This window comes from Mus caroli, chromosome 7, assembly GCF_900094665.2.
Source record: "Mus caroli chromosome 7, CAROLI_EIJ_v1.1, whole genome shotgun sequence".
Lineage (NCBI taxonomy): Eukaryota > Metazoa > Chordata > Mammalia > Rodentia > Muridae > Mus > Mus caroli.
Genome location: NC_034576.1, coordinates 103,093,516 through 103,112,504, shown reverse-complemented (window position 1 = coordinate 103,112,504; position 18,989 = coordinate 103,093,516). Strand labels below are relative to the sequence as shown.

The 18,989-nt window shown below is 43.0% G+C and overlaps 1 protein-coding gene across 4 annotated transcripts in view; it reads right to left on the bottom strand.

The window, feature by feature from the left end:
- The window catches only part of C2cd3 (C2 calcium dependent domain containing 3), a 99,396-nt gene that overhangs the window by 43,256 nt on the left and 37,151 nt on the right, over positions 1–18,989 (bottom strand). For all 4 annotated transcript variants that reach the window (XM_021165953.2, XM_029479229.1, XM_021165954.2 and 1 more), the window contains 9 exons: positions 17,508–17,626; positions 14,896–15,018; positions 11,389–11,880; positions 9,253–9,404; positions 7,949–8,195; positions 5,099–5,279; positions 2,834–3,017; positions 1,641–1,813; positions 470–593 (listed from right to left, as the gene is read on the bottom strand). In XM_021165953.2, coding sequence (XP_021021612.1) covers positions 470–593; positions 1,641–1,813; positions 2,834–3,017; positions 5,099–5,279; positions 7,949–8,195; positions 9,253–9,404; positions 11,389–11,880; positions 14,896–15,018; positions 17,508–17,626 — 1,795 coding nt within the window. The remainder of the gene's footprint in view (positions 1–469; positions 594–1,640; positions 1,814–2,833; positions 3,018–5,098; positions 5,280–7,948; positions 8,196–9,252; positions 9,405–11,388; positions 11,881–14,895; positions 15,019–17,507; positions 17,627–18,989) is intronic.

The window sequence follows — 18,989 nt, the reverse complement described above, 5'->3', positions numbered from 1 at the left end:
TCTAGAGACGGACATGCAGCCAGTGCACAGCATGGTTTGAGGGTACAGTGCATAGCCATGGTAGTAGGGGACTAAGAAGAGAGAACACAAAGTTGTTGCAAAGTCAAGAGACGAATTTGCAATAACAGTATAAGAGACTACAAGTGATTTCCTGAAATTCTGAAATGCTTTCTTTAACAGAAAGTCATGGTTAGTGAAATGGAAATTTTTCACAAGACAGTCACCCACATGAGAGCATCACACTATATAGACTGCACCTCAGGAAGGTCTCAGTCAGTCACCCACATGAGATCATCATGCTGTATAGACTGCACCTCAGGAAGGTCTCAGTCAGTCACCCACATGAGAGCATCATGCTGTATAGACTGCACCTCAGGAAGGTCTCAGTCAGTCACACACATGAGAGCATCATGCTGTGTAGACTGCACCACAGGAAGGTTTAAGAAGCACTTTTCTAAGGTGGACTTACTTGGCTGCTGCCTGAAGACCACAGGCTCTGATAATCTGGACTGAGATGGAGACAGCTCGGGCAGCAAGAATTCCCTCTGCTGTTCTTGGGCTACGCCGGTACCTCAAACCCACATCCAGGAAACCTGATGAATGAAAACAGGAAGAGAAAGACTACTAGGTTCGCTGGAAGGATCTCTGTTCCTCTAAACCATCAGCTCCTAGCCAGGGAGACAGGAGGATGACTGCAATCACAGCTGCTTATAATACCATTTAAAATGCCAAATTCTTCTTGTTAAGCTCTTTCAAGTTCTATTTTATCTTTCAAGATCTATCTATCTATCTATCTATCTATCTATCTATCTATCTATCTATCTATCTGGGGTGGGGAGAGGTTAAGTGTGAAAGTCAGAGACAATTTGTGGGAGTTGGTTACTTCTACCAAGTAGGTCCTGGGGACTGACTGACAACATGCCAGCTAGAAAAATTAGGTGGATAACTTGCAGTCTGCCTAAGATGATCAGACTTGGCAGCAGATGCTGAGCCATCTTGTTAGCCTTCTCTTGAGGCTGGAGCGGTGGCTCAGCATTTGTTGCTTGCAGAGGACCCACATTCAGTTCTTAGACTCGTGTGGAGGCTCACAACTGCCTGTACTTCTAGTTTGAAAGCATCTGACTCCCTCCTCTGACCTTGGAGGGTTCTGCATGCATATGGCACACCTATGGATGGCATAAATACACATAAAATAAAATCTTAACTCCCACACACGTTCCCTGGCAGGTGTTCCCTCCCCACGAGTGAATACACACATCAAAAACGTTTTTTAACCTTCTCCTTACAGTCAATCCACAGTCCGAGCTCATCACATCCCACCAGTCCCACTTCTGCTCATGTTGGCTTAGAATAACTTTCTCGTGTACCTAGAAAGTCTTCAGCATTTATGCTAAGAGGGATTTTTACATGTTTAACAGTTCAAGGTAAAATGAGACAAGCAACATTTATTCAGAGTCCATGGAACTGGGAGTTTTCTAAAATTATGTGCAAAGCTGCAATATATATTCTATACCCATTTTTCTAAGAGTGGGTGAGATGCAAAACAGTAAATACCCCCAAAGTGAAGACTCATTAATTTAGAAAAAGAAATTTACATACAGTGCCTTTGAAAAGGAAAGACATATAAAGTCTTCACTTACCTGACGACTGGTTCTTCAGTTCTCTGCTGTGCTCAAGTCTGGAGGTTAGTGGGAGATTAAAGCTCTGCATTCCCACATCTTCACGGTACTGCATGGTTACCATGGCACAGATCCTTGATAATGGCAAGGTTCCTTTGGCAACCATCTGGTCCCTTATGTTAGGATAATAGTATCTGAAAACCACAAAAGCACAACATGCCAGCTAGAATGATCAGGTGGATAAGTTGCAGTCTGCCCCAGTGATCAGGTTTCAGTAGTGAGTTACCTTCTGAGGCCAGCTGTTTGGGACTAGTGGTATACGATGGTGGCTGTGCTGGCTGGATACACTACCCATCACATGGAAGCAACCTTATAAATCCACACCCTTGGTTCAGGGTGACAAAGCTCTGCTTCCTATAGGTTTCTGCATGAGACTCTGCATGTGCCTTGGGCCTTCTTCAGGGCAGGGGGGTCGCTCCCTGGTCCCTGGGGCTCATCTTTGTTTCTAGGTCTGTGATGTTCTAATTTCAGTAGGACAAGACTCTGTGGGTACCCACTCTATTTCCTTTCCATGTCACACTAACTCCTAGGCGGCTGTAAAAAAATCTATTTTGTGTCTGGTTTCCACCTGATTGTAGAGAATATTTGTGTCATGTGACAGTGCTGTTTATGATCCCATTCTCCTTCCTTTACATTCATTTGTATTCTCTTAGTCATTTTGTAGATTACCTGGCGGTGTAAACAGATGCTGGGGCAGGGCTAAACATTTACAATCAGACTACCATCCTTCTGGAAACCCCCCAGTGCCTGTAACATTGTTTTGTGAGGACAGTTTTTTTCTGATGGTGGGAAAAGCAGCTTAGAGATGGGGAGAGCAGCTGGAAGGCTGTCCCAGTAGTTAGGCCTCATATGATAAAGACCCAAGTAAACACAGTGGTGAACGAATACCAAGGATGGGAAACACTATCTGTAAACCGAAGTGGGAGGTAAAGCAAGGAGGCTTTGCTCCTACTATAGGGTACAAGTAGAGGCACGATTGCTCAGAAGAGCCTAACATATTGTCAGTTCCAGCCACAAGCTACTGTCAGATGTAAACAATGGAAAGCAAGAGCGTTCTGCTGGGCTTCTTACAATAGTTCCACCTGGCCAAGGACAGGGCCTTAGGACTGGGCACTTCCTTCCTATGTATGGAGATTGGGTTGTCCATACTGTACCTGCACCAGACTTCAAACTGGACTCCTCCTCCAGGCACCAGCCCCTGGGAGGAGAAGGCACTCAGCAGGAGCCTTTGCACTGGAACGTCAGTCGGCAACAGGAGAGAGTGATGGTGTTCACTATTAAAGACGGGATCTGGGACACACAGTGTGGTTGAAGTTCTAAAGGGCTTCAGCGTAATTCCTTCAGGAAAGAGAAGCAGTTGAGAATATTGAACATGTCAATGGGTGCTTTATGTGCAGCACACTGACTTACATATGTATCATTCAACTCTATCCTCATGCTATTTCTGAGAACACAGATGAGGATATGGACACCTTGAAGGCATTAGACAGTAGGTCCCAGTTCTGCTAGAAATGCATCTTCCCACTAACATTTCCTGTGGCTATGGTGCAGTAAGTACCATGATAATACTCAACAGAAACCTTTTCTGGTGAGCAGAATACGAGTGCTCAAATATTCCATGTCCCGTCAAGCACTCATAGTCTCTTAAACAACTATGCCTGTGTCTGTGGGGAGGAGCGCTCCTGAAGGTTTCCATTTGCATTCTTTAAAGACTGATGATGCTCACTGTCTGGCTATGATCTGTGCGCCAAGCTTCACGAGCCTCAGACTCAGTCCCTAGTGTGGCTATGTTGTGAGGTGGTGGCAACATAGGAAATAAGATCTGGAAGGAAGTGGCAAGCCCACTGACCCTGCTTCTCTCTGAAGGGACTACTGCTAGTCTTTTGGACTAAATTAGGTCTTTCAAGAATAAGCTGGTACAAAGTGATATCACCCTATGGACTTGGCCTTTCTGGCACATGGCCTTCTGATCTGGCTTATCAATCACTGTGATACAATGGAGGGGCTCCTCAGTGAAGGCCAAAGTGATGGGGGATACTGAGCTAGACTGACCTCTCTTATTTTCTGAAAGTTTCAGTTTCAGACATTTTGTTCTATCACCAAAACAGACTAATATAGTATTTTTCTAAGTACTTATTTGTATATCTCTAGATAAATTTCAAGTCAGCTCTTTAGCCCATGAGTTAATTAATTAATTAATTCATTCATTCAGTGTGGTACTTGGGGTTAAATCTGGGGCCTTGTACATGCCAGCTCGGTATTCAGCTGCTGAGCAGTACTGCCAGACTATTTATGTGGAGACAGCCTCAGAGCTGAGGCTCCTCACACCTGCCACGTGGCCAAGGATGACTTTGATCTTCTGGTCCTCCTTCCTCCTCCTCCCAAGGCTGGGAGTACTTGTGAGCATCATTGTGTCTGACTTCCGTGGTGCTGAGGATCACACCCAGGGCTCTGTGCATACTAGGCAAGCAAGCGCTCTACCACTTGGGCTACATTGCTAGCCCCATTTTGTTAAACGTCATTTTTAAAAGTTTCTAATATATCCTGTACATAAGTCTCTTTTTTGAACTCTAGAATAATATATTGGTAGCATCTGGTAGACAGACACACAGAATGATGAACACTCCTTCCTAACAGAGGAGCTCAAACAAAGCAAAATCCCACCTTGGGTTAGTTCTTGAGAGGGCGGGGAAGTACAGTGAGAGAAACTTGGGCTCTGGGTCTAGGTCTTTTTTTTTTTTTAACTCTTTCATTTTCTTGAGATGAGTGTCTTATAAGGTGTCCCAGGCTGGCCTTGAGCTCTCACCTCCTGACTCAGCCTTCCAAGTGCTGGGATTACAGTTGTTAATGAGGTGACTCCAGGCAAGTCCCTTAATGGCTTCTTTCTCTCTGTGCACGCGTGCGCGTGCACGCACACACATACACACACACACACATACACACGCGTGCGCTCACACGAGTAAGCGTGTAAAGAAGGACATATAAGTAACTGTAACTGGCAGATTTAGGCAGAGAACTGATCCACGCTTGTTACTTGCTTCTCCAGCGGAAGTGCTGAAGCAACGGTAAGAGTGCACCGGGAAGACTCTGCTTGAGAAACCTTGTCCAAACCTTCCAAAACCAGAGGTTGGGGAAACCTTGGCATGTTCTCTAACTCAACACAAGCAGCAAAGTACACAAAGAAAAGGTGTATGAATGTGTTATTCCATGCTATTAATGCAACTGAATACATACTATGAATACTATGACAATGTCAAAAAGGTAACTAGTTAAAAAGCATTAGGCCATCTCTTATGTCATTATCTAGGTGAGATTGGGAACAACTAACAAGACAAAATCCACTCAGGAAAAACAAAATTTCTAAGTATGTGCAAAACAAGGACCAAGCATGAATGACAAGACGCGGTCTCCCAGCCTACCATTTTCAAGGAAGTCGGGTCCTTGGAGCACACTGGGTTGGGAGTCTTGAAATGGAAAGTAGTACTGGACGTAGCAATCTGCTTCTCCCCAGACTGTTGCCTGAAGGGGCGTCAGCCCTTTAACCATCACCACACAGAACTCAAAGTGGTGCTCCATCAACCGGGTTCCTTGTTTTTCTGGCTATGAAATAAAACAGATCCTGGTCAGCTTTGAAGATAAACATGTTTAGAACACCCTTGCAAAGAAACCTAACAGAAGAAATCTACATGTAACTCTCACAGCTGCTCAGTGTGTCTAGAACAAGCAGGATTCTCCCTAGACCATAGATGACTGAGACAATGTTAGGAAGTCCATAAATATGATTCTGTGCATGAATGGAACAAAGAAGACCTTAGTCTCAGAAATTTAACATCTGTCATTCCTAAGAGCTCTTAGAACACTGAGTAGGACACATGACTTCCTTTATAGGAGAAAGGACACATATTTGAAGCAAGCAGGTGTTAACTATTACTTATAAACAAGCTGGGGACAAAGCTGATACTTGGAGAGGTACTGAGCACATGGGTGCTAAGGGTACTACTTCATAACCACTGCTGTGTGCTTACTGTTTACCATGCGCAGGTACTAAATCTGCACTTCCCTTGTACTAGCTGGTTAACACGAACGACTAATAACTGCAGCCCAGGCTCACAAGCTGCCTGGCCATGCAGCCCATGTTCTTTATAGCACTAACTTACACAGCCTTGGCAGACACCAGCAACCAGTTCTTCAAAGGAAGAATTCAGGGTTCAAGTAAGAGTGAGAATGTAGGTTTTAAATAATATCCTAACTACAAATCAAATAAATCTAGAGGAAACTACATTAATTATTTTGTTTTGAAACCTAAAAACATATGTAAATAATACTGGTTTAAAAATCCTCTTTGGGAAATAGAAAGTTTACAATTTCAATTTGATCCCCACAGGGGGAAAAATGGCAGAGCTATCATGATAGATAGCTCCTTAATTTGGCCATATGGCATTAGAGCAAACTTAACAGTTTGGTTCTACTGATGGAGATCTCAGTGAAGGATGGGGTGAGAGGGAAACAGTTAAATATGTAGATGTCCAACCATGTGGGCAAATTTCCCAAAGGTTTCCTCCATGAATGTATCCTAAGAATCATGTCCTCACTTTCAGTATGGAATTAATAGATTTATGAGTCTATATTGTAAGCTTAGAGCCATATATCACCTAAAAAGACTCAAGGATATTATAGGTGCTTCCTTACCTATGCTTTTTATTTAATTTCCAATTAGCAGAAACCCCAACTTATGACCTCAGACAATTAATATAATCACTTTAATTTTGTTTTATCGCCTATAAAAAAAAAAAGACAAAACCAACTTTATGCAGCTATTATGAAACTAAACATGGAAACGTGGGCCAATATGCCTTCTCAATTGTACAGCAATGTATAAAATAAGTTACTTCCTGGTTACCAGTGAAAAGCAAGGCACTTCAACTGTTACTTTACCACACGGACTTTACCAACAAGTATGGTGAGACTGACAGCCTCACATTCGGGTGCTGTCTCTCAGAAGACAATTTACTACACCGAAGGAGGAGTACTTGGTTGTCCCAACAGGTTGGTTTGTTTTCTTTCTTTCTTTCTTTCTTTCTTTCTTTCTTTCTTTCTTTCTTTCTCCTTTTTTTCTTTCTTTGTGGTATTGAGCTCAAATCCAGTCTTTTCCATATTAGTTAAAGATTTGTTTATATGTGTGTGTATGTGTATCTACATGTACATGTGTGCAGGGTGCTGGACGCCCTGGAAGTGGAGTTATGTGTGTGTATGTGTATCTACATGTACATGTGTGCAGGGTGCTGGACGCCCTGGAAGTGGAGGTATGGGAGTTATGAGCTGGTGTATGTGCTGGGAACTGAATCTGAGACTTCTGCAAGAGCAGCAAGTGCTTTTAACCACAGGACCAGGCTGGGCTTGTGGGGCTGCGGAGATAGCTTAGTGAGGTGGCCTGTGGTAGGAATCCAAGTATTAGAGGCAGAGGCAGGTGGACCCCTGGATTCACTGGCGAGTCAGCCTAGCCTAATTGTTGAGTCCCAGGGCCCACTGAGAAAGCCTGTCTTAAAAACAAAACTAAACAAAGCAAATCAACAAAAGGTAAAAAGGGCTCGGATGATGGCTCATTAGTTATGAACACTGGATGCTCTTCTAGAGGGCTAGGGTGATTCCTGGCATCCACCCAGTAGCTTACAATGTCTGTAACTCCAGTTCAAGGGATCTCATGCCTTCTTCTGGGATAAAGTACATATATGGTACCCAGATGTACATGCAAGCAAAACACCCAAACATAGAAGATGAAAAAATTATTACGCTGGGCAGTGGTGGCACATGCCTTTAATCCCAGCATGTTGGGAGGCAGAGGCAGGCAGATTTCTGAGTTAGAGGCCAGCCTGGTCTACAGAGTGAGTTCCAGGACAGCCAGGGCTACACAGAGAAACCCTGTCTCAGAAAACAAAACAAAACAAAACAAAATTATTACAAAATCAAAGTAGAGAACAATAGAGAACCAGCCAGTGCTGACCTCTGGCCTCTACCTGGACATGTAGCATACACATACAGCACACACACATGCATAAAAGGTGAGGGAGGGCTCCTGAAGAATGAGACCCAAGCACTTATACAAATAATCTGTACATGCATACACGCACTTTGCCCCACCCAGAATAAAGCAAGTACTGGGGTACAAGTTATATCGTTTACTGGAGCCTTGTTTCATTAGGCAATGGTTTCACTAAAGTGTCTAAGAGAAAATGAGAGAGCTCCTATGAACTACAGTGTTAGATCCTTACCATAGCAACAGATGCTACAGGTGGCTGGTCCAGGAAATGGGCTGGCCTAGGACTGAAGGGAGGGAGTGTTCCTTCCTCATTCTTTAATCTTTGCAGCATCATTATCTGAGCTGAAGAACCCATGGCTAAAAACACTCGAAGACTCCCATTTTGGTGGCCTGAGAACACATCAATCACAGGCATGTAGCTGTCGACAGCAACAACTGGGTACCTGGCATCAAGCAGCAGTCGAGAAATCTTGGGGTCTCTAGGGAGTAAGATATTGTGAATAAGCAAATAACAATCACCAGTAATATCAGAGTTGCTTACTTGGCTCATCTCAGCTTGTTAGAAATGGATTGATAACCAGAAAAAATAAATTAATGAATGGACTTAAAAAATATGATTCTGTCAGTAACCAAACTAAAATTACAAGGCAGGTAAATTCAATCCACAGTAATTGCAGGGCTGCTAATGAGTCCAACTTATCCCTGTATCACTGTGGCACTAAGTCCAAGTCCAGCGTCTGCAATGCAACAGGACTTCAGAGGGGCTTGTTAAATCGCCCTAAGAAGGGAGTTGTTAGCACTAAACCAAGAAAACCCATTAAATACCACCAAGGCACTTGGCACATAGCACATGCTCAGTAATTGGTAGCTACTACTGTTTGTACTTGATCAACAAAGAATGGAATCTAATAGGATAAGAAGAGAAGGAAGGATAACAGGTCAGATGAGTTTCAAAACTAAAAAGTGGTGGTGTGTATGTGTGTCTGTGTGTGTGTGTCCATGTGCACTAGTGGTGGTGGCGCACTGAGAGGCAAGAACAGAGACTGGCATCCATGGTTCCAGCGGTACTCCTCAGCCTGGTTATGTTCAATATAACCATCTTAACTACTTACTTAGTCCATGCATTTCTCACTAGATCCTCATGTCTGCTGCACAAGTGAGACAGGAGACCCAGCTTCACCCTCATATTAGAGATGAGGAAAAAGAAGCCAGAGACCTGAATTCTCAAAGTTCCAGGGCAACTCTCCTCATTTGTAAAATAAGGACCATGATAACACTCGTGAGTTAACAGTGAAACTCTAGTGAGATAATGCACATAAAAGTGCTGTTGTAAAACATACAACAATTACAACACAGCCATGCCTAGTGCCAAAGCAATTAGAAATCTCAGGAGATGACAGGAGAGCAGGAAGAGGCTGAAACTGAGAAAGGCTCTTTGCGGGATTCTACTCATGCTGGCATATCTAAACCATGCATCTTCAGTCCTTATAAAGTTAAAGATGCAAAATGAAGAATACTCCAAAAGGTCGTATTTACTTGAATGACATGTAAAACTGATGGAGTGGCAGTTTCACTAGCCCGAGCAGCTTGTCCTGTCCTGGGCTCCGCACCTTGTTCCAAGTTTCAATTATCATCACATTGTTCTTAAGTCTCTCCAGGCATTTGGAAGTCAGAGAGACAGGGATCACCTGGGGAGAACAATCAGGAAAAAAAACATTTCCACAGCTGAAACAATTTATACCTTTATTCAACAAGTGTTTCCTGAAAGCCTACTATGTGCCCACACAGTACTATGTTGACGATATTAAAATAAAACCTAGTCTGTATCCTCATAGAAGCACATCTGCTATAAGAGACTAACACACAAAAGACAGATACAAGCCAGCACGGGTTCTCTCTAATGACAGGGCTCATGTAGGGACACAGCAAAGGTTGTCAGGCAAGTCAAATATGGCGCCAATCAAACTTACCCAACCTTCTATGGCAAAGTGATCCATTTTCAAATCTGCTGAAAGATGTGTGTACTTTACATTTTTAAACTTTTGTTATTTTCAATTAAGTGTATGTGTGTATTGTCTGTGTGTGGGTGTGTATACATGTGTGCAGGTACTAAAGAGGGCAGAGGCCTGGGAGTTATAGGCCATTGTGAGCTACCGCATGTGGGTGTTAGGAACAAAACTCAGATCTTCCACAAGAGTACTGCAATGTCCTAACAAGAGCCCTCTCTGCAGCGTGGGGAAAGGGTTGTTTACAACAAAGATATCTACTGTCTGGAAAAAGAGTGAACCCTTTATAGAAGGTTGTCAACCCAGTGCCTGGACAGCATTTAATAAAACAAACTGATGCAAAACCCTCTCTGTTTAGCAATGTTACAGCAAATAGCAAAGGCAGCTGCTCATCTGGATTCTCTACATACAGCTCTTTTAGAATAAACGAGCTGGTAGAGGAACCAGGGATCTACAGCCAAGAGCTGCTCTATCAATGGATAATTGTGCCAAGAGGCCACCAGTTTGAAGGACCCCAAGTGGTTAGACATTTTTGAACTCTTTCATTTGCACATCCTTATTGAATACCTGGTGCATGTTAGGCAATGCTAAAGTGCTTTAGAGATGCCCAGGTGCAGACATTCAACCAACAATCAGAGCTGACCCGAGGGAAATGTCTAAGTGAAGTACTGATTGGAAGTTACTGACACAGAGTGAGGCTGAAGCAGCGGAAACACGTGTCCACAGAGAACAGGGAGAAAAGAAGGATAGGATACAGCAAGAGCAGCAAGTGAGGGCTAACAGTTAAAGCTAGAGGATCGAGAATGTGCCTGGGCCTTTATCCTTTTCTTAACGGAGGGGTGCCTGCCAAACACACCCAACTCCTTTTTTTAAAAAAATATCTTTTTAAATTTAATTTATTTTTTTACACTCCATATTCCATTCCCTGAGCACCCTCCATTCACCCTCCGACTGCTCCACATCCCACGCCTCCTGCCCACCCCACCTGTCTCCATGGGGATGTCCTCACAGCCCCACCTCACCTGACCTCTAAACTCCCCGGGGCCTCCAGGCTCTTGAGGGTTAGGTGCTAAGGAAAATGGACTAGGGCTTCTCCTGGCCTGAACACTGAAAGTAATCAGCTGCTGAGTCAGGAAGAAAACCAGAGTGGCTGGGATGTAGTTCAGTGGTATAGCACTTGCCTAATGAATATGAGGCCTTAGGTTCAATAATCAGTGTCAAAAAAAAAAAAAAAAAAAAAAAAAAAAAAAAAAAAAAAAAAAAAAAAAGGGAAAGAGAGAAAGAAAAAAAGACATCAGCCCTAAATTCTACAGAAAATCAACAGATAGATATTGAAAAAAAAAAGAGAAAAAATATGTAACTTAAAAAATAAACCAACAAACAAATAAAACTAAAGAGCTTAGAGAGAATAGAAAGGTGGGGAGTTTAACTGGTAAAGTTTTAAAAGCAGCAGAAAGGAATAGAATCTAGAACTTGGGAAAACAGAGCAGTGGCAGAGATCAAAACTTTGGGCCACGCCCTTGATTCCTCTCCTGACTATAGCACAGCAGATCATCAAGAATGTCTTCCAGTACGAAGCCTAGATGCTCAAGGCAGAAAAGCATTAGTTAGGAGACACTTGTCTCTTGCCTCGATAAACCACTAAAGGACATGAAACATATGTTACCTGAGAAAAATTAAAGACAGGCTGTGCTGTGCCCCACGAGACGACAGATCTGGTGACTTCTTCTGTGCTGAAAAGCTTGCAATTCAAATAAACATTGCATGATGGTTGTTTCTCCCGTTCTCCAAAAACAAAATCTTTCCCATCTGGCACCATCAATAGCACATGTAACAGCAAACCGCTTTCTTTATTTGAGCCATTTATTTGATGGACTAAATTGCAAGATGGCATAGCCACGAAGACTGAAGAGTTTGAGGCTACAGAGTTTGCCGACTCTTGGTCGGGGAGCACTAGATTCTGTGTTTTCTTTGTGGTTTCCTCGTGAATTTTATTTGAGCTCTGTGGATTTCTGGTACAGTCGGTCTCCTGGCCTGTCTCTGGTAGCATCGTATCTGAACTTGTACCAGCAGACACTGGAGCAGGTTGGGTGCTGCTACTTAACTTAGCACTGATTCCAGTGAAATCCTTGTTGCCTAAAACAAGCTCCATGGTGACCTAGGAAACACAAGGAGAAACACCAGTGAGAATGTCTGCAGCTGGAGCTGACAGCAAGGTAAAGAACGAATCTATCCATACTCAGCACCAACACACGTATACACTTCAACTTGCCAGGCAGATTATGTATCAGTATGTGATGACCTGGAATATCACCGACTACCAGGAATCAAGGAACTGCTAAGGAAAGGATGGAGCCATGTATAGTGACAGACTCCAGCGGAAGAGGCTCCTATTGGCTAACTCAGAATCAGTAAGAGCAATGGATTATATAACCCGTTGAATAACGTCAGAATCTGTGAGTCCACACTAACACAAAATTAACCTGGAAAGGAGCAGTAGCCTGCCTTTACAATTATGCACAATAATGCCGATCAATAAATGTTCAGAGAGCTGGATACAGCTCTGTGGTAAAGCCTGTGCCTGATGGGCACAGAGCTCCAAGTTCCACACCCTTTCCTCCCACCACTGGAGAACAAATAAAAAGCACAAGGAACATGAAGTAAGAGACTACCATCCTAAGCCAGCATCATGGCATACACCTTTAACTCCAGCACTCAGGAGCAGAGGCAGGAACAATCTGTGAGTTCGAGGCCAGCCTGGTCTACAGAGTGAGTTCCAAGACAGCCAGGGCTACATAGTGAGACCCTGTCTCAAAACACAACCAACAAGCAAACAACAAAGAAATCACTATTTTACATCTATCTTAATAACATGATTCAGGCTTAGTTCCTTAGAGCACATCTGTAATTCCTGGACTTGGGAAGGCTGAAGCAGGAAAATCAAGAGTTTGAGAGTATGTAATGAAACCATTTCAAAAAACAAAGCAAATTTAAAAAAAAATTAATTTAAGTAAACCAGTAGAGGGATAATCTACAAAATAAAATAACCGACTTACCTTAAAAATTACTAAAATTCTGAAATAAGAAGGGCTATGGAACCCTTTCAACCATAGGGAATTGGAGAGAAATGAAAATTAATTCTCCTTTAGAAGAAACCTGCTAGAAAGGAAAACAGTATTGACACATCTGGCGAAATGAGTCCAAGCTGTAGATAGATAAATCCCATATGTTAAGTTGAGTTTCTAAAACTCAAGGACAATATGACATCGTTTTCAGGAAATACATGGAGTCCACATGAAGGGTTCAGAGGGAAACAGACATGACGTAACTTATTCTCAAATAGCTCAGAAACTCTTCACGTGTGTACATTTATACTACATATTCGTGCATACATGGAGGGAGAAACGAAAGTGAAGGAGAGACAGGGAAGGAGGAGTGAGTTCCAGGCCAGCTACAGTGAAAGCCTGCCTCCGGCAGAGCAGGCTCAGGAGTGCTTATGACAGTGAACAGCTCTCAAGACCAGGGGTGGTCACTGGTTACAACCGTGAATTGCTGAGGAGAGAGTACACACTGTTTCTTTCCACAGCCAAGCTCTGTCAGGCTTCATTCATGTTTGGTACTTTTCAGTTTCTATGTCTAGAGCAGTGGTTCCCAACCTTCACAATGCTACAAACTGTTTATACAGTTCCTCATGTTGTGATGACCCCCAACTATAAATCTGTTTTTGTTGCTACTTCCTAACTGTAACTTTGCTAATGTTATGAATGGTAGTGTAACTATCTGCTACATGATCCCTGTGAAAGGGCCAGTCAGTCCTAATGGGGTCATGACCCACAGGTTGAGAACCACCGGTACCGAGTCCGGACAGAAACAGTTTCCAGTTCATCAATCCGATGCATTGGCCTGCTTAGACTTAGTCGAGACTGAACCAAGCAGGTGAGAGGTCAAACTTGGATGAGGATGATCAGTCCCAGGCCAACCTGGGTTACACAGGAGATGCTCAATCTCAAACTCAGGAGGGTTTTCGGATGAGCGGCGTGAGCCAGCATGGCACTTCAGTGACTCATGTACAATTCTTTAACATTACCACATGGTGTTGACATTTATAAAATTCACCATGCAGGTGAGGTATAAAAACAGACAAAACATCCCTTCATGGTTTAAGTCAGTTTACTGTTTGTGTTGGGTCACACTCAGTTTTCCTTGGCTCTATGTACCCGTAGGGGTATGGGTTAGACAAGCCTGGATCACATCTGTCTGACTTGGCTATGTGTAGAGAAGGGGGAGGGGGAAATGCACTGGGTTCTATACTTTATTCTTTGTGCGGTTAGAAGCAAAGTGAAGGTTTTAGGGCATGAGTATGGAAATTTCAAAAACCCTACTAGAGTTTTGCAGAGTTCAGTAGTCTGAGGCAGGAGGATGGTAGGTTTTAAAGGAAGGTTGTACTACATAGTGATTTTCTGGCCACCTTGGGCTACATTTTGAGATGTTGTCTCAAAAACCAAACCAAAAAACTTAATAGCTAACAAAGCTGTGTCAAGGCCTGCCTAGGACAGCAGGATGCTGGAACTCAGGGAAAGGACCCTTCATCAGGACTCGCTCCTCCAGGCACGCACGCACGCACGCTGCTCCTCTGTTCCCTGCCACAGCTCTGCTCTAGGCCAACACCCAGCATTCCTTTTCAGAAGGATGCTTCAGTGCTCATTCCCTCCGCACTCTCTACAGTGTACCGTTGTACAGAAACAACGAAATCAACAACAACAAATCAAAGCTGTCACTCAATGCTCTGGTGCCTTTTCCTTGGCTCTCAGGCACAAATTTGAACATTGCTTTGACCTAAAAAGATCTGACTTTCACTCTGACCTGCCTGTACACTCTGTTTTGTACTACCTCACTCCTGTTTGTTATCCTGTGGTAACAATTATTTAGTTTCACTTGAGAGCTTTTACATGTGCATTTCTTTTCAGAAATCACTGTAAACACCAGCTCCTTAGTGGAGCTTGTCTGATACCTCGCTTCCTCCCAGACATTTATTTCCTTCACCACACTCTGCTGCAATTCGACAGAGGTCTCCCAACTGCAGGAAACTTGTTCACAGCTGTATTCTCGGTGGCAGGCAATAATTCACGGGCTCAGGCAATACCCACGGCTTATGAGATGTATACCCACGTACCTTTAGGGGGCCAAGGGAACACAGACCATTTTCCTGTTGCACTGGAAGCTGGCTACTGAAAGAAAGCAGCTCTGACTGAATGACAGCTCGCAAAGGGAGAGATGCAGATCCAATGACTTCTGGCTGACGGAAAAAGGAAAGAAAAGTGTAAGGAGGAGCGGTGGGGTGGGAAGGCTGACTGAAGTGACGCTCTGGAGACTTGTGAGAGAACAGTGCCTTATGAAGTACAGAACTCCATTATGATGTGACCGACAATGCTTCCACATCCTGCCAGCCTCCACTCTCCCTTCTAGGTTTAACCACTTCTCCCTAGAAGATTACAGTGGATTCCATAAGCCACAAAAAATATCTTTCTCTATTAAAACTTAGCTTTCTTCAGTCGGATTCCTTAGCTAATATTTTAAGACTAGGAAAGAAATCACTCTTGATATGCCTGATGCTATTGAGGCTATGGAGGAGCAAAAGACTGTCACATGAGCAAGTTGGAATACAGTGCTAACTTCACAAAGGACACTGGAAGGAATACGAGAAGCTTTACGGTTTTTGCTGCAATAATTCCAATTGTGGAATTTACACTAGAGAAATAACATATAAAATATGCATAAATTGCATATGTTAAAAGTAGTTAATAATTAGAAACAACCAAATGTCTAATGCAGTGATTTTCAATCTATGGGTTGTAACCCCTTTGGGGGGGGGGTGTCAATGTATCAGGGATGTAAGATTCATAACTAGCAAAATTACATTTATGAAATAACAATGAAATAACTTTATGGCTGGGGTCACCATGCCATGAGGAACTGTATTAAAGGATCTCAGTAACAGAAGGTTGAAACTGCTCTAATACATAACAATTCAGCTAATTTTGGCATATCCATATATAGTTGTATGACAGGCAGCCATCAAAGTGATCAGTTCACGAAGTGTTTATTTTGTTGTTGGTTTTGCTTTTGCTTGTTTTTAGATAAGGTCTTACTTTGTAACTGTGTCTCTCCTGGACTTGTATGTACATACACTAGGAGATCTTTCTGCCTCCCATCTGCTGGCATTATAGACGGGAATGCACCACTACTACCACCTCACTGAAAGCTTAATACGAGCAACACTTGTTATAGTTGACAAATTACATACATTATATAAATCCCCAAGCATAAAATTATGTGGGAAATTATTTTACTAAAAATGAAATAAAAGTCCATATTGTATCCAGTTGAAAAACATGTCAGCATGCTGGGCAGTGGTGGCGCATGCCTTTGATCCCAGCACTTGGGAGGTAGAGGCAGGTGGATTTTTGAGTTTGAGGCTAGCCTGGTCTACAGAGTGAGTTCCAGGACAGCCAGGACTACACAGAGAAACCCTGTCTCAAAAAACCAAAACCAAACCAAACCAAACCAAAAATCACCGCGTCAGCAGGTCTAGCCCTACAGGTCTGAAACCTCAGTTTCTTGGGAGGCTCAGGAAGGACAGAAAGTTCAGTGGATGACAGAGTGAGTTCAAGACCAGCCTGGGTAACCCAGTTAGACCCTGATCAAGATTAAAAAGTCAAACTACGTCTAGGTCTCAGGAAGAGAGTACTTGTCAACTCTTTTAGAGGCCCTAGGTTCAATCCCTAGTAACACACATTCACATACACACAATACATAATGTCAGAGAGCCATCTGTTTCTACCTTGGCTATGGGCAAATTCTGCTTTCTTGGTGGGTGATATTCAAATGGAAAAACATTTTTCAAGTTTCTTAAAATAATGTAAAATTATTTTATAATTAAAAAGAAAGCCATTAACTAGGTTTCGGTAAATGCAATATAGATATATTCAAATGTTTGCAGAGGTTGTTTTCTTATAGATGAACAATTCTGTGATTTTTTACTCCCTCTTCTTTCTGTTTTGCTGTTTTTCTAAGAAGAGCTTCTGTTTATATTTTGGGGTGGGGGGGAACCACTAAACAAAAGGGGCAATTACCCCACTCACACCAACGATGGAGTCGGACCATTGCAGCTGCTCTTTCTGTGAAGGTGCTGCACACAACTTAACTTACTGATGCCCTCGAGGTCACTGCAAGTGCACGATAGAAACGGGAACACTCAGATGACTCACTACCTACACATTTATTATTTTGGGTGTGGGCTGGGTAACGAAAGTACTTTGCCCACAAATGAAAAGGAGAACTTCAAGCTAAGGCCTATATAAAACCTACACTGATGACTCCACTGCACGACTTGAATGGGCACTCAGGGCATGTGCTCCGCCAGGTGTGGTTGGCAAGCACCTGCAGTCTTAGTACTTAAAAGACTGAGGCAGGAGGACTACAAGTTCAAGACTAGCCCAGGTTTCATAAATGAGACCTTGTCTCAAAAAACAAAAACAAAACAAAACCCCAAGCCAGAGCAGAGCAGACGGGACTGGACCAAGAACTTACACGATGCCCGGGTCCTGCTTTCGTTAAGAGTAGGAATCTCAGACAAGTCACTCAACTTGGCTGAGGCTCAGTTTCTTCTAAGAAATGAAGGTGATGAGAAACGTAACTCACAGAGCTGTTCTGATTCTTAGATTTGACAGAACTGGTTTATCTAACAGAGTGTCTAGTGTGAATGGTAAGCCTCAAATGAGTTACCTTTTTCTGTGGGGTTTTCTTTGCATAAATTTGGAAGATGAGGTTAGAATCCCACCAGTGCTCTATCATCGGGCCACCAAACTCTACTGGACACACAAATCGCTGCTGGAATTTCACCACTGTGAAAGAGAACAGACACATGTCACACAGCCCAACCGGAGTCATCACTAGTCCATGCGCTGACTCCTTCCCCGTTGCCAGGTTCTTTCAGTGTGACTCCAGACGGTAGCAGAAGATGAGCAGAATGGTAGTGCTCAGCTCTGCAATGAGAAATGATCATTAAACATGTCAACACAGAATATGAAGGAGACTCATCCATGTACTTCACTGTGGCCATAGCAACGTGATCTTTTAAATGTTTATTTATTCTAAGAACAGCTCTCACTATGTAGCCCTGGCTGGCTTCTAACTCACAGAGATCTGCCTGCCTTTGCCTCTCAAGTGCTGAGATTAAAGGTGTGCACAAATATGACTGTTTTAGAAGACAAATAGGTAAGTGGCTCAACAGAAAAAAATACATTAACTAGCTGGAGGATGAAGGATAAATGAATTCATAGACGAATGAAATTAAAAATTCTAACAATAAAACTAAGCTCATTTTCTGGCTAGTGGACAGATAATCTGAATGCTGATATTCAGATATCAACTACTCATGCTAGTCAGCCAAGTCAGAACACACAGGGATTTCTGTTATAAACCGGGTCGAGTGACACTGCTTGTTTACTTTGTCTTCACTGATATGGAGCTTCATCTAGGAAATAAAAGGAGTAAAAAGAATCTGAGAATAAAATCAAAGATGCGCTCCTTTTATAATCCGTTTGTCACCCATAAGATGATCTTCCTGCTCAGTCACTTCTAAGCATCTCTAATAGGTCTGCAGGAACATCAACAGCCCAGTTATGTGGAGGATCTGGCACTGAATATTCATTCATTAAAATCACCTTTGACCTAATTTTCTGTTGATTTCTGGCAATCTTAATTCTTTTTTAAAAATTTTTATTTTTTTATGGTTTTTCGAGACAGCATTTCTCTGTGTAGCCCTGGCTGTCCTGGAACTCACTCTGTAGACCAGGCTGGCCTCGAACTCAGAAATCTACCTGCCTCTGCCTCCCTAGTGCTGGGATTAAAGGTGTGTGCCACCACTGCCCGGCACAATCTTAATTCTTGACTCTCATCTTTTTGTTGCTCTTAGGCACAATATGGGTCTTGCTATCTGGATCCATACACAGGTCAAAAGGCCTGTGCCCAGAAAACTAACAGTCACCATAACTGACATGAAATCAATTTCTCTGGCTGTGATAACTGGGAAAAGGAAGATAACACTTACAGCTCTTTGGGGCGGCAGGAAGGTCAACTGAGGAGACAGATGGAAAGATACTCTGGGTACAGTATTAGTTCTTATGAACAAACTAAATTCTGATGCCATTTTGTGGGAAGCCACATGTGCCGTTGCAGGGTGGCATTGGCTACTGCTGGCCACCA